Raw genomic sequence first — 27,376 nt, 5'->3', positions numbered from 1 at the left:
CATAATATATATATATATATACAAACAAATATAAATCTTCACAGGTTTTCTACAAATTATTTACATAATTTACAAAATTATCACGTTCCATCCTTGAGAAGAACTTTCCGAAATGTAGTGGAAGGGTGGTGAAAAATGTCAAGTGACCCTTCCAGCTGATTTATTGTTGTAAGGGCTTGCATGGGCCAAGAATTTTCATGTGCAACCGTCCTACATTTGGGCAGGTGGAATGTACATTTCTGCCTTGTTTGTCTGCTTGGAACATGAAGTGGGATCAACCCCAGTATAGCCAGACAGTCCACTTTACTCTTCAAGCATTTAATCGCTAACATTGTGTTCGCACATTTTCGGCGCGTTGCCAGCGTATTAATTCCAAGAATGTTTACAAATTCTTCATACCTGCTTGAAGAGAGTGGCATGCCCAGGAATCCGAAACTAATCCACTCCATGAACCTTATCTGTACTCTCTCGAGATGGTGTATGTGGCCTTTCTGATACGGGAGCCACACCTCACAACCATACTCCAGACAGGGTCTCACCGAGCTCGATAGCTGCAGTCGCTTAAGTGTGGCCAGTATCCAGTAATCGGGAGATCGTGGGTTCGAGCCCCACTGTCGGCAGCCCTGAAGATGGTTTTCCGTGGTTTCTCATTTTCACACCAGGCAAATGCCGGGGCTGTACCTTAATTAAGGCCACGGCCGCTTCCTTCCACTTCCTAGGCCTTTCCCATCCCATCGTCGCCATAAGACATATCTGTGTCGGTGCGACGTAAAACAAATAGCAAAAAAAAAAAAAAAAGACAGGGTCTCACCAGGGAACAAAACAGAGTTTTGACACATGCAATGTTACTGAAATCTTTACAATTCCTTTTGACAAACCCCAGTAGTCTGAAAGATTTCTTTATAATACCATCAATGTGTTTCTCAAAGGATAAGCCATTCCTGTTACTAAGAATTACACCTAGATCAATAAACTCCTTCACACGATTTAAACTTTCTCCACTGATTTTATATCTGTAAAGTACAGGTGTTAATTTCCGAGTAAATGACATGACACCACACTTGAATTTATTCACTTTAAGGGACCACTTATCACACCACTCGCACATTTGCTTCAAATCCTCTTGTAGATAATCGCCATCACCGTCTTCTTCTATGACTTTGTATAGTTTCAAGTCATCAGCGTACAAGAGACATTCACTGCTCTGAACGACAGTACTAATATCATTTAGAAACAAAACAAATAGAAGAGGCCCTAACAGTCATTCCTGTGGGACGCCAGATGACGGTTCATAGGGATTAGAGATCAAACCCACGGACTTGGCAAAACATATGCGTTCTATCATTGACAAGATTACGTAACATAAACAATACTGTAATGTTTTAAGTGATTTGATAGAATCTGAGGATGTTCTTGTAGAATGAAACATGTCATTCTTTGTATAATAGTGTGTATTTTTTACATGTATGTTTATAGAGTTATAAGTTTTATCGAAATTGTTGTGTTTAACAGACTGGAAAATTTTTATGTTACAATCTCAAAATTGTTTGTTATCCACAGTGAGCAAGTATTCGATTAATACTGCATCATATAAACTTGCGGTGATCAGTTACGCCAAAACATACAGGAATAGGACAGCGGGTCACAAGTATTCAGTGTCTACACGCAATGTGCGCTATCGCGGTTCCACAGAAGTCCACATCAAACGGCTAACAAGTCTCACAAAGCACTTTGCGGACCAAACAGCGGCAAGTTTCTGCAAGTAGAGGATCTGCTTACATACATACATACATACATTATCATTATAGACTGTTATGCCTTTCAGTGTTCCGTCTGCAAGCCTCTGTGAATTTACAAAACGTCGCCACAATCCTCGATTTGCAAATAGTCTTGTGGCCGCATTTAGTTCTATACCTCTTGTCTTTAAATTGTTAGAAACTGAGTCTAACCATCGTCATCTTGGTCTACCTCTACTTCTCTTACCCTCCATAACAGAGTCCATTATTCTCCTAGGTAACCCATCCTCCTCCATTCACCTCACATGACCCCACCACCGAAGCCGGTTTATGCGTACAGCTTCATCCATCGAGTTCATTCCTAAATTAGCCTTTACCTCCTCATTCCGAGTACCGTCCTGCCATTGTTCCCACCTGTTTGTACCAACAATCATTCTTGCTACTTTCATGTCTGTTACTTCTAACTTATCAATAAGATATCCTGAGTCCACCCAGCTTTCGCTCCTGTAAAGCAAAGTTGGTCTGAAAACAGATCGATGTGACGATAGTTTCTTCTGGGAGCCGACTTCCTTCTTACAGAATACTGCTGATCGCAACTGCAAGCTCACTGCATTAGCTTTACGACACCTTGATTCAATCTCACTTACTATATTACCATCCTGGGAGAACACACAACCTAAATACTTGAAATTATCGACCTGTTCTAGCTTTGTTTCACCAATCTGACATTCAATTCTGTTGAATTCCTTACCTACTGACATCACTTTAATCTTCGAGAGGCTAATTTTCATACCATACTCATTGCACCTATTTTCAAGTTCCAAGATATTAGACTGCAGGCTTTCGGCACAATCTGCCATTAAGACTAAGTCGTCAGCATAGGCCAGACTGCTTATTACATTTCCACCTAACTGAATCCCTGCCTGCCATTTTATACCTTTCAGCAGATGATCCATGTAAACTACGAACAGCAAAGGTGAAAGATTACAGCCTTGTCTAACCCCTGTAAGTACCCTGAACCAAGAACTCATTTTACCATCAATTCTCACCGAAGCCCAATCGTCAACATAAATGCCTTTGATTGATTTTAATAATCTACCTTTAATTCCATAGTCCCCCAGTATGGTGAACATCTTTTCCCTCGGTACCCTGTCATATGCTTTCTCTAGATCTACGAAACAAACACAACTGCCTATTCCTCTCGTAGCATTTTTCAATTACCTGCCGCATATTGAAAATCTGAACGTGACAGCCTCTCTGTGGTCTGAAACCACACTGGTTTTCATCCAACTTCCTCTCAACGACTGATTGCACCCTCCCTTCCAAGATGCCAGTGAATACTTTACCTGGTATACTAGTCAATGAGATACCTCGATAGTTGTTGCAATTATTCCTGTTCCCTTGCTTATAGATAGGTACAAATACTGCTTTTGTCCAATCTGAAGGTACCTTACCAACAGTCCATGGTAATCTTACTACTCTATGAAGCCATTTCATCCCTGCCTTCCCACTATGCTTATGTCTAACTTCATCTATTCCTGCTGCTTTATGACAATGGAGTTTATTTACCATCCTTTCCACTTCCTCAAGGGTAATTTCACCATCATTTTCCTCCTCCCCATGAGCTCGGCTGTTCGCAACACCACCAGGATGATTTCCTTTTACATTGAGAAGATGTTCAAAATATTCCCTCCACCTGTCCAGTGATTCCCTGGGATCGATTATGAGTTCACCTGAATTACTCAAAACACTGTTCATTTCCTTTTTGCCTCCCTTTCTAAGATACTTTATTACTGTCCAGAAAGGTTTCCCTGCTGCTTGACCTAGCCTTTCCAGGTTATTACCAAAATCTTCCCACAACTTCCTTTTGGATTCAACAACTATTTATTTCGCTCTGTTTCTTTCATCTACATACAAATCCCTGTCTGCCTCGGCCCTTGTTTGGAGCCATTTCTGATAAGACTTCTTTTTACCTTTACAAGCTGCTCTCACTTCATCATTCCACCAAGATGTTCGCCTTTTCCCATCTTTACACACAGTTGTTCTTAGGCATTCCCTTGCTGTTTCTACTGCAGCATCCCTGCATGCCACCCATTTACTTTCTATATCCTGAACCTGCTTATTGTCTACTGTTCGAAACTTCAAACTATTTTGTTCGCAACGGTGGATATCCCGTTTCTAAGGAAATGCTGTATTTTAATGCAGTAGCAGCGACTGGAAATTAGAAGTGGGGGCGGGGGAGGACACAAACATTTATAGAAAACAAAATACGGTAGAACCGGGGTCCTGGGGAATATAGTGAGGTTGGGGTGGACAAAACTGAAACAATAGCTACAAAATGGTTAGGTTTTGGTGTTTTCTGAGTGAATTTCAATAGAAATGTAAAGATTGACAGCTTACCAACTTAACTGCAATAATAATAGATTTTTTGAGATTTCAATTCAATACCATACAATACTCTTTCACCAAAGGAACAATTACACAAGTACACAACGAAGGTTTTGTACTATCAGATACTAACCGCGCTTCCACATGCTACAGCACAAATCTCCATTACTCGCTATGGCGCTGAAAAATCCGTTAGTTGAGTCGGATAAAATTTTGTGCTTATTTCCACTAAGTATTTTTAAAAAAAATATATTTAAAGAAATTAAAGGAAATAATTAGTTAATAGACAGAAGGATTTGTATAAATTGTCTTATTTTATAATTCCTAGTTTTATCTGGCTAAAACGGAATAAAGCTATAATTTTTTCTCCACTAAGTAGGCAGGGGCGACCCCCCCCCTTTGCCCCCGCAATCGCTGCTACTGTTTCAAAGGACGAGAAATAGCTGCTGCGCATGGAATCAGTTTCTCGGATTAGAAGGTTAGCCGAGGCTGGGTGATTAATTTTATGAAGAGAAATTATGCCAAAAAATTAAAGCCGAATGATTTCAATGGAAAAGTAAAATGCTTTGTGAATGAGTAGGCTAAAGTCTCGGAAGTAATAAAGCTAACGCGATTCCCCACACTTCAATATTAAGAAATCAATTTTATTCTCGTTACAGACACTCAATCGACTTCATTCTTCAAATTGAAGCGACTGAATTCCATCTTTAACACAACAAATTGAGTGGTCCCCATTCGATCCTCGTTAACAAGAAGCGGCACGCCACTACAACAGCTAAACAACAACAACAACAAGCAACTTAACAAAATCCAATTAATATGCTTGCTAGGTTAAAATTTCAGAAGTGATGCTGGATTTGGCAACATGACAATTAAATCAAGAAATAATGACTTAAGGATTTCTATAAAAATCGACAGGACAGCACTGTTAAACACTAAAATTACTGTTTTGATGATGATGCTTGTTGTTTAAAGGGGCCTAACATCGAAGGTCATCGGCCCAAAATTACTGTTTAAAAAATAGTTAACGTCTTTCAATAAGTTACAAATATTAGCTATTAGTTTATTTAATGTCATTGGTGCTTAAGTACGTTTGTTAACAAAACTTACTAGACATTCAGCTAATATAATAACTTTGCTATAGAAGTTCCAATGGGAACTAAAATTATATCTTCAAGAGAACATGTTTCAAAAATAAACACAACAGTGGACAATAAGACTGAGACCTAAAACCTCCCAAAGTTGTTTCAACAGTTCAATTACAGTTTTTTAGTGTTATTCCAATTTTTATATTAGGTTTAGTGTCATTCATTATATATATATAATCCCACTGGCCATCATTATCATTATCTAGTCAAATGTGGACACTTATGTAAGGCAATAAGTATATTTTAACCATCTTTCATAATATAGCCTTTTATAGAATTCTACAAGATAATAATATAAACAGGATTCTGATATATTTTTATGATTTAAGGTAAGAAACATGGCTGATGTTGCCCAAAAAATAAGGACGAAACATGTCCCATTAATGAGAATCAACAATAATGTAAAGGTTCTAATGTGGAAAGAAAATATATTGTAATGAAAAGGCAAACAATCTTCTAATAAAAATTAGATTTTAATGTTAAGTGGTATGTTCCGAGCTCTAGGTGGAGAGATGGCGTGGAATGACATTAGCAGACGAATAAGTTTGAGTGGTGTCTTTAAAAGTAGGAAAGATATGAAGATAAAATTGGAATTCAAGAAGACAAATTGGGGCAAATATTTGTTTATAAGAAGGGGAGTTAGGAATTGGAATAACTTACAAGGGAGATGTTCAATAAATTTCCAATTTCTTTGAAATCATTCAAGAAAAGGCTACGAAAACAACAGATAAGGAATCTGCCACCTGGTGGACTGCCCTAAATGCACATCAGAAGTGAATGATTGACTGATTGATTCACAAGAAAAAAAAAATGACAAAAAGGGAATGGCAACACATGGCATAGTTTTCCTGAACATCTGCTACAAGATCCTGCCAAACTCTCTCCTTGACAGAATACAGTCTTCAGCAGAAATAGTTGTCTGTGAATACCATTGCAGAATTTGAAAGGGTCAGTCTACAATCAAACACCTCTACAAGTCGCAGTGGCTCACCGAGAAGATGCACATGCCTTTGTGGACTTCCAGAAGGTGTACAACTTGCATCTAAAGAGAGAGTCTACTTAATTGCTCCATTAACTTTAGAGTACTCAAGAAGCTCACAATTCTTGTAAGTCTCTGCCTGAATGACACAGAGGGAAAGGTGAATCTAGGGAATAAACTTGCAGACATCTTCAACAAGGATGAAGCAAGGAGAGTCTGTTATGAAGACTATAAAACGCTTTTTTATATACATACAATAAAGTTGCATTTTTACTATTAAACCTTGTGCTGGAGAAGATTGTGCAGAAAACATTTTGCAACTAGCATGGTGGCCTCATTAAATCCCATGCACTGTATTAAAAATCAAGTCTAATTATCTTTCCCATGGTCTCTATTTCTCTTACCCTGCATGGCCAAGTCCATTCTTCTCCTAGGTAACTTATCACCATCCATTTGCCTCACGTGACCCCACCACCAGAGCTAATTTATGTGTACAACTTCATCCACTGAGTTTATTCATAAATTAGCCTTCATATCCTCATTCCGAGCATACTCCTGTCATTGTTTCCACCTATTTGCACCCGCAATCATTCTCACTATTTTCTTGTCAGTTACTTCCAACATTGTAATAGTATTAAATGGTTGCTATGGTAGCGATGAAATGACTGATATTTAAGTTGCTAGTGTTGCAGAATGAAGTGAGATTAAATACAATTGAAAATAAATGAAATTACAAACAACATTTTCTCTTCAACTCTTCTTTAGGCCAACCTATTTCAACATTACTAAAAAGGTAAGCAATCTACACAATTCATTTTCTCTTTAAACTCTCCTTTCTTTAACACACAATTCTCCTTTTGTTTCAGACTTATAATCTAATTTCTCTTTCAGTTCTACACAAGATACTCCTTCCAACTACCATTTGACAAGCCACTTACCACCAAGCACCCTTCTTCTCTCGGACTTCTGGAGGACTATAATTTTATCTCTTCACATAATATTATAAACCTCACTTAAAATGGACCACAGAAGCATCTCTATGCTATAAATTTTAAGAATTGGATCTGAACTCCACTCTGATTTATTCCCAACGTTCGAAATATTTAACAATGATAAATTTTCTCTACTACACTTCTTGTTTTGACTTAGCAATTTACCGTAGACCTCACTTGAAGTGAGCAATGTATTAATGCACCATTTGGAATGGTCAGCTAGATTTTATTCATTAATGTGTTAATCAATCTGTTTAGGATCTATTAGTTTTCTATTACGCCCTCAACCTCCACAGGATACCTATTTGCTATATTTAAACAAGGACTTTCAGGAGGGTGTATAAATTTTACGATTATCCATATTTTAATCTTTAAACTATTGTCAACCATTTTGCTCACCATTTGTAACATCATCTTCACATTTATATTTAATTTAATTACAATCAGATACCTGATTATTTACCTTTCAGTTTGAGATATAGGCTGATGATGCTCTTAATTAAAGAGCGAAACATGTCCCTACAGTTTTAATTCTTTTTAAAATTCTTTTTATGTATTGAAAAGGTGGAACAAATAAACTTTCATATTTATTTGACTTTATTGTAAATTTCAATACGGACCAAAATATGAGAATCATAACATGTAATATGGTTTCATGCCGGGATTACTGTCTTGGTCAGATGGCACCCTCGTTTGTTGGTTGTTGGTGCTACATTGATCCCGTTGTCCCATGGAGTTGCCGGAGCCGACATCACTGCTTGCATGCTTCACCCGTGTCTCCGGAGCTGTCGTGCTTTCACACAGGCCACTCGGTTTTTCCGCTGGGCCTTGAACTACATCTCCACCATCGCTACAATGATCCCGTCGTCCCGTGGAGTTGCCATCTTCACGATGCCGGAGCCGCCATCACTGCTTGCAGGCTTCACCCGTATCTCCAGAGCTGTCGTACTTTCACACAGCACACTCGCTTTTTCCGCCTTGAACTACGGACTCCACCATCGCTAGAATGATCCCGTTGTCCCGTGGAGTTGCCACCTTCACGACGCCGGAGCCGCCATCACTGCTTGCAGGCTTCACACGTGTCTCCGGAGCTGTAGTGCTTTCATGCAGGGAACCCGGTATTTCCGCTGGGCCTTGAACTACGGACTCCACAACCGCAAATATCACTTTGGACTGCTTCCTGTCCGGTTTGCTGTTGTCCGTCACGACTTCGTTGACCAAAGAAATGATTTGGTTCTTTATTTCTTGAGACTGGGCCTCAAGTTTTTCAGGTTTTTCAGATTGGGCCTTGATTTTTCCAGACTTGGCCTGAATCAACGCAGTTAGTTGTGCGAACAGAATGCTTACCCGGTCATTGGTTTCTTCCTCTGTAACAGCACTACAGTATTAAGAGCCAACTCTACCTTGGTGTCTCCAAAACTTTCCCAATCGGTAGCAGTTGGACAACACGGGACCTATCAAGTAAACTACGGAAAAGGATTACTTACCCCTAGGACCTAAGAAGAAGCAGCGTGAAAATCAAACACTCGAAGCTGGAGGCTATGCGAATCAAAACCAAGAGAATGAACTGACTATAAAGGAAAAGACAGATTAAAAATTTGTCTAACTTTAATGGATCAGGATTTCAATTCTCAAAGAACAGTAATAACATTCAGAGTTACAATACGATGATTAAAGGAAATGAAGAAAATGATCATCACACTAAAAGAAAAGATAATATAACTTGGGTCGACCCTTGAAAATATAAGAAATAATCCTTTGGATCACAATCCTTGAAAACCAAACTAATCAATCAATTTAATTAGTTGAGTAGCAGTAATTAAACAACGGTAAGTTGAGACTTGTTTCTCGATACTTCTAATATAAATTCAGTGAAATAAACGAAGGGTAAATTAATGTTACCAAGTTTTAGGCGAAATAGAACAAAATCATCAATAAATTAAACCATGGGGAAAGGAAGACGAATTTCATTTTAAGACTTAGTAAACTGGAGTACAATACGGGTCGTCATATCGAATCAAAGATACAATCACCAGCCATCAGCTGTTTTTTGGTCAACACAAGGAATACATGTTTGTTTACCACAGTTCCCATAGTAACGGATCACGTGTCACGATTAAAAGATGGTTTCCATATTTTTATTAAATAGACATCGACCAAACAAACCCAACTTACCGATTTTCGTCTGTGATCCATCAAATATCGCATAACTTGGTGTTACAAGAACGGTTTTGAAATGAAAATTTACAATATACATAAGAAATCTGAGTCCCGATTTTAAGAAAAATGACATCTTATTAACGCCAGGTTACGGGCTACCACGTGATCAAAGAAATTCCTCTTGATAACCGTAGTTTAAAACATATTCGCAATTCGAATCCTTTAACTTATTCAGTCCAAACAAAACATCTTGAGTTTTCTGGAGATACCTCGGTAGGAAAGGGTATTCATGGAGATTTCATCATGCAGGGTACTTACAATTTCTCTGAAGTAAATATAAGATGTTAAACAAACCACAAATCCAACCAGAATTTGTGGCCAGTTGGCCACAAACTTAACCGGGATAAAAAATCAGCCTCATTTCGCCCGTCTCTTCTCCTTATTGATTGGGTTTCTTTTAAAAACCAAGTATCTGCGACCAGGTTCCAAGAGATTACCTTCACCGATCTCAACAACAACTAGGAAACAAAAAACAACCACACATATATTGTCGTGCTGGATCGATAATTCTCCGTGCCACTCTGTAGCTCACGGAGCACTCACAGATGGCAGTAGAACGCAGTTCAGAAGGAACACTTAGTCTGACAATCATCGCCGAGCACTCGTCAACGGTACTACTAGTAAAAAACCGCTTCTTATGAATTGTGTACAATACCGTCGGGCCTTGAACAACCTTTAAATAATTTTCAAGTCCATACACACTCGAAATATGTGATATATATACATACGCCATAGCCTCCCCCTGCAAAGGTTCAACACGGATGAGGCCAACTGCCCACCAAGGAAATATTTTTTTTTCAAACAGATGGATATCACATTGAAAAACTTCTTTAGAACATTTAACTAACTTTGATACTCTTACTTGATGTATTGTAGCAGTAGTGGAGACGTTTGACCAAATATGGGAGAGAACCAGTTGGTTACTAATAATTTGTCCTCCTTTCAGTCTATGAAGTTTCACAGTCCTTTCGTGGCAACGCATCCCCAACTAGTTACCTTACCACAGTTCTGTAACAGTTAATTTTCAAACCAGTAGCACGTCAATGAATATCTTTCAAAATTTACGTTGCACCAAACTTCAAGAGAATGGGCTGCAGATGATCGGAACTCAATAGAAAATTATCTAGACCATCCATTACTCTGTTAACACAGCTTCAGGACTACAAGCTAGAGAAGGCAGGGTTACTTTGTTTCGCCACATACAAGGTTTAAAAAAATATTAAATAAATCCCAGGAAAATAATAAGGGGAAAGGAAAAACGGCAAGCGAAAAGCAATTGAATGAGTCAGTGCACGAATGTTCATAACCAATTACATTCCAATCTCTTCACCAACAGATATCAGGCATCATCATCATCCAGAATAATTAGTAAAGTAATCTAGGTATGACTAGAGAAATGATATCATTAAATAACATTACAGTTCCCAGACATAAGGAATTCAAAATCATATCAGATCTTTTCACCCACAGCTCCATCCACAGAGCGAGACATTAAAAATTCCCAAAAATAGGTGACAAGTCATGCAATTTGTTTACAACTGCACAGGTTCACATCCAGATGCACACAATACATAACCCAGAAGAATAAGAAAGGAAAAGGACATATAGGGAACCACCATACCAGCAGAATAGAAACAGTGTTTGTAATAAGTACAGTATAAGAAAAACCACAAAATTTATGGTTTTTAAAATAACAACACGACGAGCAAGGAGAAACAGGATGAACACGGTTGCAGACTTCGAGCTTGATTAGATGGAAGGTACGCGTTATGTTTGTCATCGACAACAGATTCATCAAATAACACCAAGCAAAGCATAGCACCAAGATAGAAGTGGTAATAACTCAATACAAGATAACCATAAACACCATGGGAGGGGAAGGATAGAAGTCTTTAGGAATCGAATACATGAGCGTAAAAGGTATTGATACCAGCCGTTTAATCAAATTCATAGGAATACCCCGAAATATATCTCCATAATGATCACCCGATTAGATGAAAAGGTAAAGAAATTTACCTTAAACCAGGTAACCACAGGAAATCAAGGAGCAGTAACCTACATCATACACCACCAACAAACCTCTAATGGCACGTAAGAAGCCAGATTGATAACCAATGTTCAACAGGAAAAGACAGTTTCATGATTATGTCAGAAAATAGGCTATGCAAGCAAACATAAGGATGGGAACAAGACATCACATTAGGGATCAGAAGGTTGCATTTACAATTAAGGAGCAAAAGATGAGTTGCAGACTCCTATACCTGAATCACAACCCATACTCCAATGACACAAAGATAACATGAAAAGAAGCAAGGACTTGCCTCACCCAGTGTCTTAAGCAATAAACAAACAGCAACATCAAAACCACAGCATTGTATAACGCTACTTAAATGATACAAGAGTACATGTGTTATTCCTCGAAGGTTAAAGGAAAAATTTTACAACCCACAACACATGCCATCAAATCACTATGTAATCACAATCAACTTCAAAAACATTTCCACGATATCATCACACACATAATTCCCAACAAGGATCAAAAACCCCATCATCAAAATTAAGAGTAGATTACTCCGTTACCCCTCAGGTTAAGAATCCTTAGTCGCTAGGTAATCAGCGCACAACACACCTTTCACAGACTCGTCAGATAGATCACATACACAAATATATCAATGGAAATAACTACTTGTTATCAATAGAAATTTACCCACCAAAAAAGGTAATTATGGTACAATCACAATGACTTAACTCACTTACCGAAACGTAGACTGAAGGTAGATAAGCAACCTCATAGTTACATGGATAATACATAACCTCACCATCATAATTCATCAAGTTAACCTTTGGTGTTTACTCAATTCTAGATTATTACGGTTTAGACGATTAGCACAGTCCAACCCAAATACAGAACTTTCCAAACATCAACACACATGCATCATTCAAAATTCCATCCTCCACACTACAAGTTCATTAACTCCCCGAGCAATATCTTTACGATATTTCAGATTTTAAAAAAAGGGTGATGTTTAACCGAAATGATAACTGGTGAATTACACTCACAATTTCAAATGTAGAATTAATCAATATCAAACACACAATTATACAGAGAACTCATGCAGGCTTTACTTGAGACAGATGAACTCTCCTTATCCTTTTGGCAATAGGATCACTTACCAGCATAGATACTGGACTCAAAAACTGCAAGATGGTACAAGGACCTTGGCATCTCGGAGCTAACTTAGAAGAAAATTTATTGATAGCCTTGCTTATAGGATAACATTTAACAAAGACCTGATCTCCAACCGCCAGCTTGGTGGGTTTTCTTCCCTTGTCATAGTTTTTCCGAACCTTTTCATATGACACGGCTAACTTTGCCTTGGCTTCATCCCACACCTTACGGACATTACAAGGAGTAGATAGATCTGGTAACAGCTCCTCAATGTGAAGGAGGTTTGACAGAGGAGAACATGGAATAAAACAAAACATTAATTCCATAGGAGTCTTACCATGGGATTCATGGGTTGCTGAATTGAAGGCACACGACAGCCAATGTAGACAAGTATCCCGCTTGGTCTGGTTAGAATGATGGTAAGCAATTAGTGCAGCTTTCAAATTCCTGTTCATCCTCTCCGAATACGATAGGTTCGGGTAATAGGGATTAGTAGTGACATGCGAAATGCACAAGTCAAATGAATACTTCTTAAACGTGTGGCTGGTAAATCCACTAGCATTATCTGAAACTAAGAACTTAGGTGTACCAAATGAAGCAAAAATGGAATTTAAACAGTTAATAGTTGTTTGTTTGGTTGGGAAGATCCAACAAAACCGGGTAAAAGCATCAATGCACACTAATGCACGAGTATTCCCACGAGAAGACCGTGGTAAGGGTCCGATATGGTCGACAAACAATTGCTCCATAGCTCTAGATGCTTGGGAGGAACACAGCAATCCCATTCGGTTATTTAGATTAGGTTTACTAACTGCACAAATTCTACACGACTTAACCATAGATCTTATGTCACTATCCATCTTCTTCCATATGAAAAACTGCCAGATTTTTTACCTTGTCTTAAATACGCCCAAATGTCCACCAAGAGGGCTATCATGATAACACTGGAAGACGGTAGGAACAATAATTTTTGAAGCAACAATTTTTAACCTTCTATCATGACGGGACTGACACAATAGAACACCTTTCTCACAAGAATATGGCTTCAGACTTTCGCCGGACATGATTTTCTCTAAAATTATTTTCAAATCAGGATCATCCTTTTGATATTGAGCAATGTCTTGATACAGCATAGGAAGATCAGATAAGATAGGGTTTACCTCTACCAAACTGCACTGAGGAGTAACTTCTCCAAAATTTTCAGGGGGTCTTTTTCACCATCAAACATACGACTTGATTCAAGTCAAAAGTTGAAAAAAAATTAGCACCATGGCACCAAGAAAAACAGGTATGTAAATCAGGCAAGGGAACGGATTGTAGAACGATCTTACGGTTCAGTCCCCGACAATCAATAACAGGCCTGTAACCACCAGAGGACTTAGGAACCAGGAACATTGGGGCCGAGTACGCAGAAATAGGTCGTATTACTCCATGCTTGAGCAACTGTTCAATTATTTTTTTCAACTCAATCATCTTAGGGGGGGGATAGTCTATAAGGAGGAGACATCACCGGAATTTTATCAGTTACATCGATGTGATATTTGAGCACATTAGTTAACCCAAGTCGATCAGTAAAAACTTCAGGGTATTGAGCACAAAGCTCACGAATTTTTGAAGCCTGTTCATCCGACAGATGATCAAGATCCAATTTGTCATTCTTGCCCTCCTCACCATTCTCATCCAATACACAAGCCACCCTATCCTGAAACATCTCAACATCGGTGAAATAAAATTTTCGATTAGGGCAGAATTTAAAAGAAAACATTCTATCTTGCAAATTCAGGAGCATTCCAACTTTAGCTATAAAATCGGCACCTAATATGACTTGGTGCGATAAATTAGAGGCTACAAGGCAATTAATTTTCCACGTAAATTCAGCTATTCGAATTTTGACCACAGTAGAACCAAAAACTTCCAACTTACTCCCATTGGCAGTTACACAATTAAGTTTCGAAGTTACAATTTTGGCAATTTACAACATCTTTTCATTTTCCGATACCAGACATCATTCACAAGAGAGACAATGCTCCCTGAATCAATTAGACCCAAAACAGGTTCGTTATTAACTTCGACCTGAATCATAGAAGTTTTCGGAATGACCCTACCTGAAATTCTCAAATCTTGAGGGACACGAAACTCATCACTCAACTGCTTATGCTTAAGCATGCTTTTATTGAATACATTAATTTCATTTACCAGTCACCGTGAATTATTTTTGTTGAAATTAGGGCACTGTCTTTTCATATGTTCTCTAGAACCTTAAATAAAACAACAGATGTTCTGATTCCGCACTACACCACTTCTGTTTCTAAGGGAAGGGCACTTGTTCCTGAGATGGTCCTTCGACCCGCACACATAACATTTCTTTCTCAGAACCTCGGTGGGAGTATGAGAGGAAAAATATGTGGAGTTACTAGGAGGTGGGGAGTGGATAGTTAACATGACGTGAATTATCGCCATACTTAACGTCTTCGGCAAAGGAACACTCCTCCTCTAACTCAGCAAAGGTAGTGGGAGTCCTACATAATGACAAGAAGGATCTGTACTGGGGAGCAATTCCCTTAAGAATCCTAGCTACCATTTCATCTTCAGAGACAACAATTTTGAAAACTTTGAAAAAAAAACTTCAGGTCTAGAACATACGCTAACAAGCTCTCATGAAGGAATTGAGTCCTGAAACAATACTTGGGAATCAAACTCTGTAATGCAAGAGAAGGGATAAATTTAGACAAAAACCAGCTCATGGAATTCAGTAATACTTAGGTTGCTACTAATGGCCTTCGAAATTTCCTTCTTTAATATTCCCTCGCAGTATGGAAATAGAACCCTAAAAATACCTAGGGAGTCCATCGAGCATACATTGGCAGATTCCGTTAATTCCACTAAAAAAACGCATAAATCTAATACTTTAATCAATGGAGTTTACCGAAAATATTTTTACATTTTTTTATAACTCCTTGATAGAATTAGGGGTACCATTAGGTTTAGCTAACAAGCCTTCTAAAACAGGAGCAAGAGCACAGCAATGAGCTGTTTCGTTACGCGACGATTCAGGGGAAGCAGAAGCGTTATTCAATTCCTGACTGTCATTCTCATCTTTCCTAGACTCATCACTTAACGTAAATTCATTGACATTTCTAATATTCATAATTATATCTAATTCAATAGAAAGGTTAATTCCCAATGTAAGCAAGGAGGTACACTGAGCAAGCAATTCAGGTTCGGGTGACAATGATATTACATCATGAACCCTGTTGATGTAGTGACTAGTTCTGGATTTTAAGGGCTGATTGCAGAAACGGTATTTAGACGATGTCTACGGTTAAACAATGTCCGAGTATGGCTGCCGCATTGCAGAGACGTTATTCATCACTTAGACACTGTCTAAAACCGATGTTCAACGGGTCATGTTTAAACACTGCCGAGAGCACTGTTTAACCTCAAATGAGAGGAGTGAATCACAATCAGAGGTTATGTACCATGAGACATGACATGATCGAGTGTGGCGCGCGAAGCGAGCTTTGAAGGGCAGTGGACTCATGCCAACTGAGTCTCCCACGAGTGTGAGAAAAAACATCCTTAATAAGGCAAGAGATTTATGGGGAATGCAGAAATGCTGGACTCAAGATGGGCGCATTTGTGTTTTACGGGAAGATGGAAGTAAAATTCAAATATGCACGATGGCTCAATTAAAAAATATTGCAGGGAGTAGGCTGAACATGTGAACATAGTGAAAGAAATTATGTGTATACTAATTAGTTTTTATTTGTGTGTGTGTGTGTGTGTGTGTGTGTGTGTGTGTGTGTGTGTGTGCGCGTGCTTGTGAAAGTCAGTGGATCTACTTGCCAAGCTGCTCGGGTAAGCTCATTTTACTTCTTGTTTAATTGTATGTCCTACTGCTTAGTTTCAAATGTTCGTTGACCAGTACAACGGTAATACCATTGACCTGCATTCCTCTCCTCAGCCCTCACCCACCCCTTCTCTTTTGTCCCTACCACCTTCAACAGGACTTGTGTTGCAAGAGCAGCTCAGTAGCCACCCGCGATCGTTACATTGTTGCCACCTAAATGGCCAGTCATTATTAGCTCATATGGAGGAGGTACAGGCTATTTTTGAAGTGAACAATGTACATATTATTGGAATCAGTGAAAGCTGGATGCGTACAGACATGCCGTCATCGGCAGCTAACCTTGACAGATACTCAATATTACGCCATGACCGCACTGACAAAATAGGTGGTGGGCTTCTACTTTATTACAGAAATGACCTGAAATGTAAGATAATTTCCACTTCTGACCCAAGACTTACACTACGACCAGAATTTATGTTTGTAGAATTAGACTGCCATAAAAAGATATTAATAGGGATTGTATACAAGCCACCTAAAATAAGACAGACTGATGATTTTGAAGAGGCATTAGCAAATCTTATCTCGGCATATGATGACATTATAATCATGGGTGATTTTAACACTGACCTTTTAAAGCAGACTAGTGAAGCGAATAACCTACTGAATTTATTTCTCGCCACAAACATGACTGTTCTACCCCTCAACGCTACTAATCACGTTCATTACTCTGACCGCACAAGTCATACCTTAATTGACCTTCTTGTGACAAATCAACCTCAGAAAGTAATTAAACACGGACAGATCCCTGCTCCTGGCATCTCTTCACATGACCTATTGTACATGTGTTACTCTACGCGAATACCTAAGTACAAACCACGCTACATTACAATACGAGACTTACGACATATGGACCGGAATAAACTGCGCCACGATGCATATAACTTGCCTTGGGACAGTATACGTAATTTTCAGAACATAAACTCTAAAGTAAACAAATTCAATTCAATGGTAGTGGAAATATTTGATAAGCACGCACCAAAGAAACAGGTAAGAATCACTCGCCATTCATCCGGGTGGCTAACGGCCGAGATAAGATCTGCTATGGCCAGTCGTGACAAACTGTACAGACAATACAAACTGACGCATGACACAGATGATTTTGAGCGGTACAGGATTCTGAGAAACAGAACAAAGCAACTAATTAGGAACTCTAAATATAAATACTTTCAGGAACTGATGAACACTAACAGCCCGAGACAAAAATGGAGTAAATTACGTACGTTAGGTATAGGTAAAACCGTAGAACAACATGTACCAAGCATATCACTAGAGGCTTTAAATGATTATTTCGCACGGCCAAGAATAGCCTCTACCTCCTTCCCTAAAAGTTCACTACCCTTGTTTCAACAGCATTCTGTGCATGAGCAATTCTCTTTTAGAAATATCACTTCGAATGAAGTTAAAGGTGCTATATACTCTATTACATCTAATGCCACAGGTAATGATGACATTCCTATATCGCTGATTAAAGATATCTTGGGAGCTGTTCTGCCAATACTAACACTAACACATATATTTAACTACTGCCTGACAAACGGAGTGTTCCCAGATGTTTGGAAAGATGCATTAATTAGACCCATCCCGAAGAGCTCCAAGTTAGATTCTCCTTCAGATTATCGTCCAGTATCCATCCTACCACCCCTATCCAAGGTACTTGAACGCCTAGTTCACACACAAGTTACTGAATACCTTACCAAGCATTCCCTCCTCAATCCCTTCCAATCCGGCTTCAGGAAAGGACATAGCACTGCGACAGCTTTACTACGAGTGACAGATGATATTAGACGTGCAATGGACCAACGGGACGTGACTGTACTGACATTATTAGACCTCAGTAGTGCCTTTGACAATGTCAACCCTCAGTTACTACTGCACAAACTTCGAGAACTAAATTTTAATAGTGTGTCGCTTCGGTTCTTTTCCTCTTACCTTGAAAATCGCCGGCAACGTGTGACAGTGGGAAATATGACTTCAGGGTGGCAAAGTAAGACCCTCGGTGTCCCTCAGGGGTCGGTCCTGGGACCACTGTTATTTATCATCCAAATTAATGATATATCGAAAGCTCTTAAATTCTGCAAAGTGCAAGTGTACGCAGATGATGTACAAATTTACTGTCATTCAAAACCGAGTGATATTGATACTGCAATTACTAAAATAAATACCGACCTAAAACATCTAAGTGACTATGCAAATGAAAACAGTTTACTAATAAACCCGAATAAAACTCAAGTTATTATTATTGGTACCAGCAAAAACCTATATTCCCTTAAGCAACGGGACATCTCTCCAATAATTTTAAACAATGAAATCATACCCTACTCTACTTCAGTGACTAACTTAGGAATTATTATGACTGAGACCCTAAATTGGACTCAACAGGTGATAAGCACATGTAATAAAGTACACAAATGCTTATATCCTCTGAAGCGATTCTGCAATGCATTCTCGGTTCGACTTAAAGTACAACTACTTCACTCTCTTATACTACCTATACTTTACTATTGTGACACTGTGTTGACTGAAATTACCTGCGACAGTAACAAGAAACTTGACCGGAGCCTCAGTAGCTGCGTAAGATATATATTTAATCTGCGATATGATGCTCACATATCACCATATTATAAGGAATTGTCGTGGCTTCGAGTGCACCAGCGCCGTGAATTTCACATGTTATCACTTCTGCACAAAATACTTTCCACTAATACTCCCAACTATCTTTCTTCACCTTTTTCTTACCTCTCTTCATATCATGACCACAATACGAGATCTGGCTCCTCTCTTACCATACCTGTAAACCGCACTGCTGCTTACAACCGCTCCTTTATAATCTCTGCGTCCAGGGCATGGAATTTGCTACCTGCGAACATTAGGGACAATCCCTCTCATCGCAAGTTTAAAGTGGCGTGCCGCGAGTATTTGTTGAGTAGATCCTGCTGACTTGCTGGATAATTGTTGAGTGAATGAAAGAATGAATGGGATGAATGAACGGATTATTGCAGTGGATTTTACTTTGTGTATTTTAAAATTAAGGATTCTTTTGTTGTCATTTTCAATATTATTACTATTGTTTTTGCTATTAATATTATTTGTTTTATTTGTATTTGTAAGTACTGTATAAGTTATGTACATGTATACTCGTCTAGTGGTTAAGTGTAAGAGAGGGCCTTGAGCCCTAACTTCGCCACCAATAAAGGCATTATCTATCTATCTATCTATTTGCATTAACATGTTGAGACGATTCTGGGAGGAAAAGTTAGTCCAACGAACTCTCTGTGGGTCACCCGCTGCTAAATCGCAGCAATTCGTTTGACATGTATACGGGGAGAGAGATCTTAAAATAAGGTTTTGCTTTTCGAGAGACTTGTTTCTTGAGACTGACAAAGGGATAGTCCGGTAATGGGGAATTTAACCAAAGGGTATATTAATGTTACCAAGTTTTAGGCAAAACAGAACAAAATCATCAATAAATTAAACCATGGGGAAAGGAAGACGAATTTAATTTTAAGACTTAGTAAATTGGAGTACAATACGGGTCGTCATATCGAATCAAAGATACAATCGCCAGCCATCAGCTGTTTTTTGGTCAACACAAGGAATACATGTTTGTTTACCACAGTTCCCATAGTAACGGATCACGTGTCACGATTAAAAGATGGCTTCCAAATTTTTATTAAATAGACATCGATCAAACAAACCCAACTTACCGATTTTCGTCTGTGATCCATCAAATATCGCTTAACTTGGTGTTAAAATAACGGTTTTGAAATGAAAATTTACAATATACATAAGAAATCTGAGTCCCGATTTTAAGAAAAATGACATCTTATTAACACCAGGTTAAGGGCTACCACGTGATCAAAGAAATTCCTCTTGATAACCGTAGTTTAAAACATATTCGCAATTCGAATCCTTTAACTTATTCAGTCCAAACAAAACATCTTGAGTATTCTGGAAATACCTCGGTAGGAAAGGGACTTCATGCAGATTTCATCATGCAGGGTACTTACAATTTCTCTGAAGTAAATATAACATGTTAAACAAACCACAAATCCAACCAGAATTTGTGGCCGGTTGGCCACAAACTTAAGCGGGATAAAAAATCAGCCTCATTTTGCCCGTCTCTTCTCCTTATTGATTGGGTTTCTTTTAAAAACCAAGTATCTGCGACCAGGTTCCAAGAGATTACCTTCACCGATCTCAACAACAACTAGCAAACAAAAAACAACCACACATATATTGTCGTGCTGGATCGATAATTCTCCGTGCCACTCTGTAGTTCACGGAGCACTCACAGATGGCAGTGGAACGCAGTTCAGAAGGAACACTCAGTCTGACAATCACCGCCGAACGCTCATCAACGGTACTACTAGTAAAAAACTGCTTCTTATGAATCGTGTACAATACCATCGGGCCTTGAACGACCTTTAAATAATTTTCAAGTCCATACACACTCGAAATACGTGATACATATATGCATACGCCATACCTCCGAGGTGACTTCGAAGTCTAAACTGTCTGGGTCCTCTCCGTTGTCTATCAAATCCTGGCGCAGCATCCCTTGTAAGTTCGCTTTGCTTCCAGCCGTCGGTAAACCTCGGGATGCCAGCGCTTTCCGTAACATCACCAAGTTCATTTGGTCGATCTTCATTGCTGAGTCTTGAAGAGTTCTGTCCAGTCCTGTCACGGTCACCATTTTATCATTCAATATAAAGATAACTGAGAAGTCTCCACCTTATCAATACATTAATTTATTTACTTTAAAGTAGTATTCAGTCAGTACCGGTTTCGATACCTATGGGATCATCCTCAGCTGACACACAAAGAAATAGTTACAAAAACATCACATATGAAAGATTACACCTTGTAAAACTAGTCCAATTAAATCAGACGTTAAAAGTTGTTTGTTGTTAAAATATTAGTGAGTATATCTTTGGTTAAAAGCACCTGCTGTGTGAGGCATACGACCCCACTATGTCTAGACTATTATACATTAAATGGATTTTACATTTGTTTACATTAGTGTTTAGGATATTACACTTAGTATAATTGATCCATTTGATTCACACATTCAGAATTGCTTATTAAAATGATAAATATGTCTATCTTTGGCTTAAAAAGTACATTGTTGTTAAGGCATATCGTCACACTGTGCCTATATTATTGAACATGGAATGAAGTATTAATGTATTGATAAGGTGGAGACTTCTCAGTTATCTTTATATTGTAGTAACAATCAATACGGAGTGAAGCTAATAGACTATGATTTTATTGTTCTGCGATGCGATTTTATTCGACGTAAATAAATATCACACGACAACACGTTCACTTCCTTGTATAAGTTACTTTATTTACACTGTACATCACAACACACAATTACACACAGTAGCAAATGACACTATATACAACACTCAATGGCGGAGTACCCTGAAGTCTATTCTGACAAGTACAGATATCAACAACACTGACTCGCGCACTATAACATGTGCTCTCTTGAATTCACCGCCGCACTCAATCGAATCCAATACTCTGACTCTCTCATTGACTCCGCATCGGAGCCGAACAGTTACTCATAGCCCATCACTTGCCTGAGTCCTAAGAACAAAGAACTGACTTCACTGACTGACAGCTTGATATATACTATTCGATCAACCATCTAGAATGATCGACTTCTGGAAGAGTTCTTACAACACTCTAATGGAACACACTCGAAACATCGATCAACCAGATAGTCGAATGGGTACTCGAAACATCTACAACATTCGTAATGTCTCTACATTTATCTGGATAATAAAACCTTACAATAAGTTTCCAGAACCCTTCATATATATGGAATTATAGTACAATAAGTCTAACACATGAACATTATGAAATTTTCTACCGCTTTCGACTATATAGATTTTGAGGTTGAACTTATACACAATATGTATTTGAGGTTATACAGATTTATACTACATATTCACAGGGAAAACATATACTAGTATGTTTAACACTCAATAAAAGATAATTTAGCATTAAATAAACTACAATTAAAATGTATTAAACATACTAATTGAAGGTTTTACACAAATTACGATATCGTACCTACGACACTGTAATAGTTGATGGCAGAAAGCTTGCACCTTACCTTGTTCTAAAATGAAAAACAATACCTAGTCAAATTTCTGCGAGTGATCCGCGTTCGTACTCAAGAAAAACGATGGGTGGACATGTCACTCATACAAGATTGGATACAAACGGTTTGGGGAAATCGAGCAGGATCCCTCCTTCTCATGTTGGACAGTTTTCCTTTATTCCCGGTATGTCATTGTTATGACATTACATGAATTGTACTTTTATTAGTTCATGTTTATTTCACTTCAGGTTGTGTTGTCAGCTCGTAACGCAAAGAATATTTTCCAGTGTCGGTACTTCAAACCCACATGTCTAACTTACCTGATGTACCCTGTTTCATTTTTCAGAAAAATTTTACGCCAAATGACGATAACCGCAAACGAGTTGAACCAATTGTGTTTATATTATATTTGGTATATCTTTTAAATGTAAATGAATTGTAAATAATTTATAATATCTGAATTCCTTGAATAATTTACGCATCCAGTTTTCGCCTGTATTTTTCGTCAAAAAAGTGCGTTAATTACTTGAGAAAATACGGTACTTAAATAGGATATCAGATATGAAATTGTTTCCATTTAACCAGGGAATCTGCACAGAGCGAAGGCCTACTTTAGCAACTGCCAGGAATGTTTTGAATGGAGGTACATGGTTTTGGTATAAATAAGGTTAATATAAATACTGAATATTTTCACTTATTTCTGCGAACACTTTATGAAAGAATGTATTTTGCTTCTTTGTCAAAGTAGAATAAGGGCCATCTCTCAGAATGCACGTGATCGCTATTCAGTTATCTTCGATCTTTCTGAAACTGAGCAACAGTATCCACATAAAGACTGCAATGTAACACCGTATGACCAGTTATCATTTTCTCAATTTTTCTGTTCAACAATTTTAAAGGAATCTGTTTAACCAAAACCTATTATAGAAATAAATGTTCACATACCGTTCTAACTGTGTCACTGCATGGGATTTCAAGACATCATGCTTCTGCTCCTGCTTCTTAATAATTGATTCATGTTCAGATAAGCTAGCTCTAAGGGACTCTTCATTCTTGCCAAAGCCTTGAATCATCTGCTTGTTTTTTTCATACTTCCTGAAAGAAATGTATTTGCCATTAGCATTTATAACCATGTAAGAAAGTTAGGGGAACATGTTTTGTAACGTCTGGTATGTGAACGTTAATTTGGTAGATGGGGTTCCAATGGTCGTACAGCATAACTTGAGACTTTAGCTACTCAGAGTATGTCAAATCGAAGTTATACTCCATCTGTAGGCATAGCCATGCATTAAATTGTCAGGTGACTCCTCAAAACAAAGCGAATAGCGGTGCGTCCACGTGTCGTTGTGAGGTACAGAGACTACTGCGGTCATTTCAGCATGTTGGACGTCAACCAGCACATCCCATGAGACTTTTTTTTTTTTTTTTTTCCTAGTGGCTTTACAAAGCACTGACACAGATAGGTCTTATGGCGACGATGGGATTGGTAAGGTCTAGGAGTTGGAAGGAAGCGGCCGTGGCCTAAATTAAGGTACAGTCCCGCATTTGCCTGGTGTGAAAATGGGAAACCACGGAAAACCATCTTCGGGGCTGCTGACAGTGGGATTCAAACCCACTATCTCCCAGAAGCAGGCTCACAGCCGCTCGCCCCTAACTGCACGGCCCCCTCACCTGGTGGTGAGACATCTTAATGAGGTTCAAGTCGCAAGGGCCGTCACTTTGATCCATGAAGGATGGACTTTTCGTCGTATTGCTGTGGATCTCAATGTCTCTCCATCAGTTATTCACCGCTTGTGGAATCGCTACAATGAGAGAGGCTAGTTCACAAGGAGGGTTGGACAAGGTCGTGGGCGCAGGACAACCCTTACAGGATGACCGATATCTGACCACCTGTGCGTTGCGGCATCGTTCAGCAACTGCCAATGAACTGCAACAAGACCCCAGGAGGGTCAGTGGAGTCACAGTGTCTGACCAGACAGTAAGGAACAGGTTCAGAGAAGTGTCTTTATGACCCAGTCATCCTATTCGAGTTCTCCGTTTAACGCAGCAACATCGCACAGCTCGCCTTCTGTTTGCCTGTACTCATGTCAACTGGCAACTTCACTAATGGAGACCTGTGTTGTTCATAGATGAGTCCAAATTTCCCCTGACAGAGTGTGATGGATGTCAACGTGTATGGAGACACCGTGGTGAGCAGTACATGCCAAATGTTGTCCACTAAGGCGACCAATTCAGACAAGGTTCTGTGATGGTGTGGGGTGGCATCAGTATTGATGGTCATACGGATCTTGTCGTCGTCCGTGGTAATCTTACCGCTGCGGGGTACATCAAGCAGATACTGCTACAGCATGTGTTAGTTACTGCATACGGTGTTGGCCCTGAATTCGTACTCATGCACGACAATGCCAGGGCTCATGTAGTGCGCATCACCAGAGCTGTCTTGCGAGAACTGGACATTTAAGAGATGGAATGGCCAGCAGTGAGTCCCGACCTTAATCCCGTTGAGCATGAGTGGGATAAGCTTGGCAGAAGTGTTCGTGGGTGCCCTGTTCAACCACAGACTCTCCAAGATCTCCAACAGGCTCTCACTGAAGAATGGGACCTGATACCGCAACGTGACCTCCGTTGACTTATACGGAGGATGCCACGTAGGTGCCAAGCTGTGATAAATGCTTGTGGAGGACATACACTGTACTGAAGCTCTCCAACTGTAATAAAAATCCACCCTGGAGGACTATTATCACTTTGTTTTTGCCCTTATTTGGACATTTCTGTTTGTGTTCTGAAAATGAATGCGAATCCATCGATGTTCTTTTGTATACTTCAACGGTACAGAATAAAGGTTTAGTTGGTAATATACCTGGGTGTGAGGTGTTGTTTTGTGGAGCATGGCATACATTCAAAAACATGTTCCCCTAATTGTTTTCAACTATGTATAAAACCTACACTTAAAGGGAGCTTACTTTCAGAAAGAGATACTGATAGGTCAATGAAAGTGTATAAGAAAGTAATAAAAATACAGAGTTCTGCACTAGTGGGGATCAGATACCGAGAACGAAGAATTATCTACAATCTGTATAAAAATCAGTCTGCAGTGATAAGAATCAAGAGCTTTGAAAAAGAAGCAGCAATCCAGAAAGGAGTGAGGCAAGGCTGCAGTTTGTCCCCTCTCCTTTTCAGTGTTTACATAGAACAGGCAGTAAAGGAAATCAAAGAGAAATTTGGAAAGGGAATCACAGTCCAAGGAGAGGAAATCAAAACCTTGAGATTTGCCGATGATATTGTTATTTTATCTGAGACTGCAGAAGATCTCGAGAAGTTGCTAAATGGTATGGATGAAGTCTTGGGTAAGGAGTACAAGATGAAAATAAATAAGTCCAAAACAAAAGTAATGGAGTGCAGTCGAACGAAGGCAGGTGATGCAGGAGATATTAGATTAGGAAATGAAGTCTTAAAGGAGGTAGATGAATATTGTTACTTGGGTAGTAAAATAACTAACGATGGCAGAAGTAAGGAGGACATAAAATGCAGACTAGCACAAGCAAGGAAGAGTTTTCTTAAGAAAAGAAATTTGCTCACTTCAAACATTGATATAGGAATTAGAAAGATGTTTTTGAAGACCTTCGTGTGGAGCGTGGCATTGTATGGAAGTGAAACATGGACGATAACTAGCTCAGAAAGAAAGAGAATAGAAGCTTTTGAAATGTGGTGTTACAGAAGAATGCTGAAGGTGAGATGGATAGATCGAATCACGAATGAAGAGATACTGAATTGAATTGGTGAGAGGAGATCGATTTGGCTAAATTTGACGAGAAGAAGAGATAGAATGATAGGACACATCTTAAGACACCCAGGACTTGTTCAGTTGGTTTTTGAAGGAAGTGTAGGGGTAGACCAAGGTATGAATATGACAAGCAGATTAGAGCAGATGTAGGATGCAATAGTTACATAGAAATGAAAAGTTTAGCACAGGATAGGGTGGCATGGAGAGCTGCATCAAACCAGTCTATGGACTGATGACTCAAACAACAACTGCACTAGTGCACTACTACACTACAAAATGTTGCTAGTCATCGATCATTATAAGCAACGAAACAAGAAAATATGATAAGAATGCAAGTATCCAAGTGATATTTTAATGATATGCATTTAAAAAATCTGTTTTTAGTGAAACTAGAGAACAAGTCCAGAATGTCATGCATTTCTACAGACAAAGATAGGATAACTCCACTAGAAAAACCAGACAAAAATAGACAAAATTTTGTTCTTTTGGTGTCAGTTCTTGTAGTTATGCCCTAGTTCGTGAGCCATGGACAACACCTGAACAGCCCAATACATGGTCCTGAGAGCTATGGCACCAGCAGTTAGAGGATGAGAGTAGATATCACTTACAATTCTGAATTGTAGCTGAACTTGCACTTAAACTAGAAGAGCAGACACATCCAGATGTGCAATCTTGTGAGCATGTCTGGCCAACGTGTGCTACTACTGAACAGTAGGGTGAGTGGAGAGAAATCAGGTATGCCAAGCTCTGCAGCAGCCATTCCGTTACTACAGAGGAATGATTAAATGTCATTTTAATATTAGTGTCAGCAGCAGTGGTTGACTATGGCAAAAATTATTATTGTTATTGAAGATGGCATTGAGATAGGACATTTAATAATATATACTTAATCCTGCTTACATTTAGACAATATTTACACAGTTTATATCTTACATATT

General features: G+C 38.8%; 1 protein-coding gene across 3 annotated transcripts in view; it reads right to left on the bottom strand.

Annotated features, from left to right (window-relative positions):
• The window catches only part of LOC136864910 (transforming acidic coiled-coil-containing protein 3), a 232,925-nt gene that overhangs the window by 23,903 nt on the left and 181,646 nt on the right, over window positions 1-27,376 (bottom strand). For all 3 annotated transcript variants that reach the window (XM_068226474.1, XM_068226473.1, XM_067142318.2), the window contains exon 7: window positions 23,600-23,749. In XM_068226474.1, the coding sequence (XP_068082575.1) occupies window positions 23,600-23,749 (150 nt within the window). The remainder of the gene's footprint in view (window positions 1-23,599; window positions 23,750-27,376) is intronic.

The sequence above is a fragment of the Anabrus simplex genome, chromosome 2, assembly GCF_040414725.1.
Source record: "Anabrus simplex isolate iqAnaSimp1 chromosome 2, ASM4041472v1, whole genome shotgun sequence".
NCBI lineage: Eukaryota > Metazoa > Arthropoda > Insecta > Orthoptera > Tettigoniidae > Anabrus > Anabrus simplex.
This window is presented reverse-complemented; position numbering and strand designations above follow the sequence as displayed.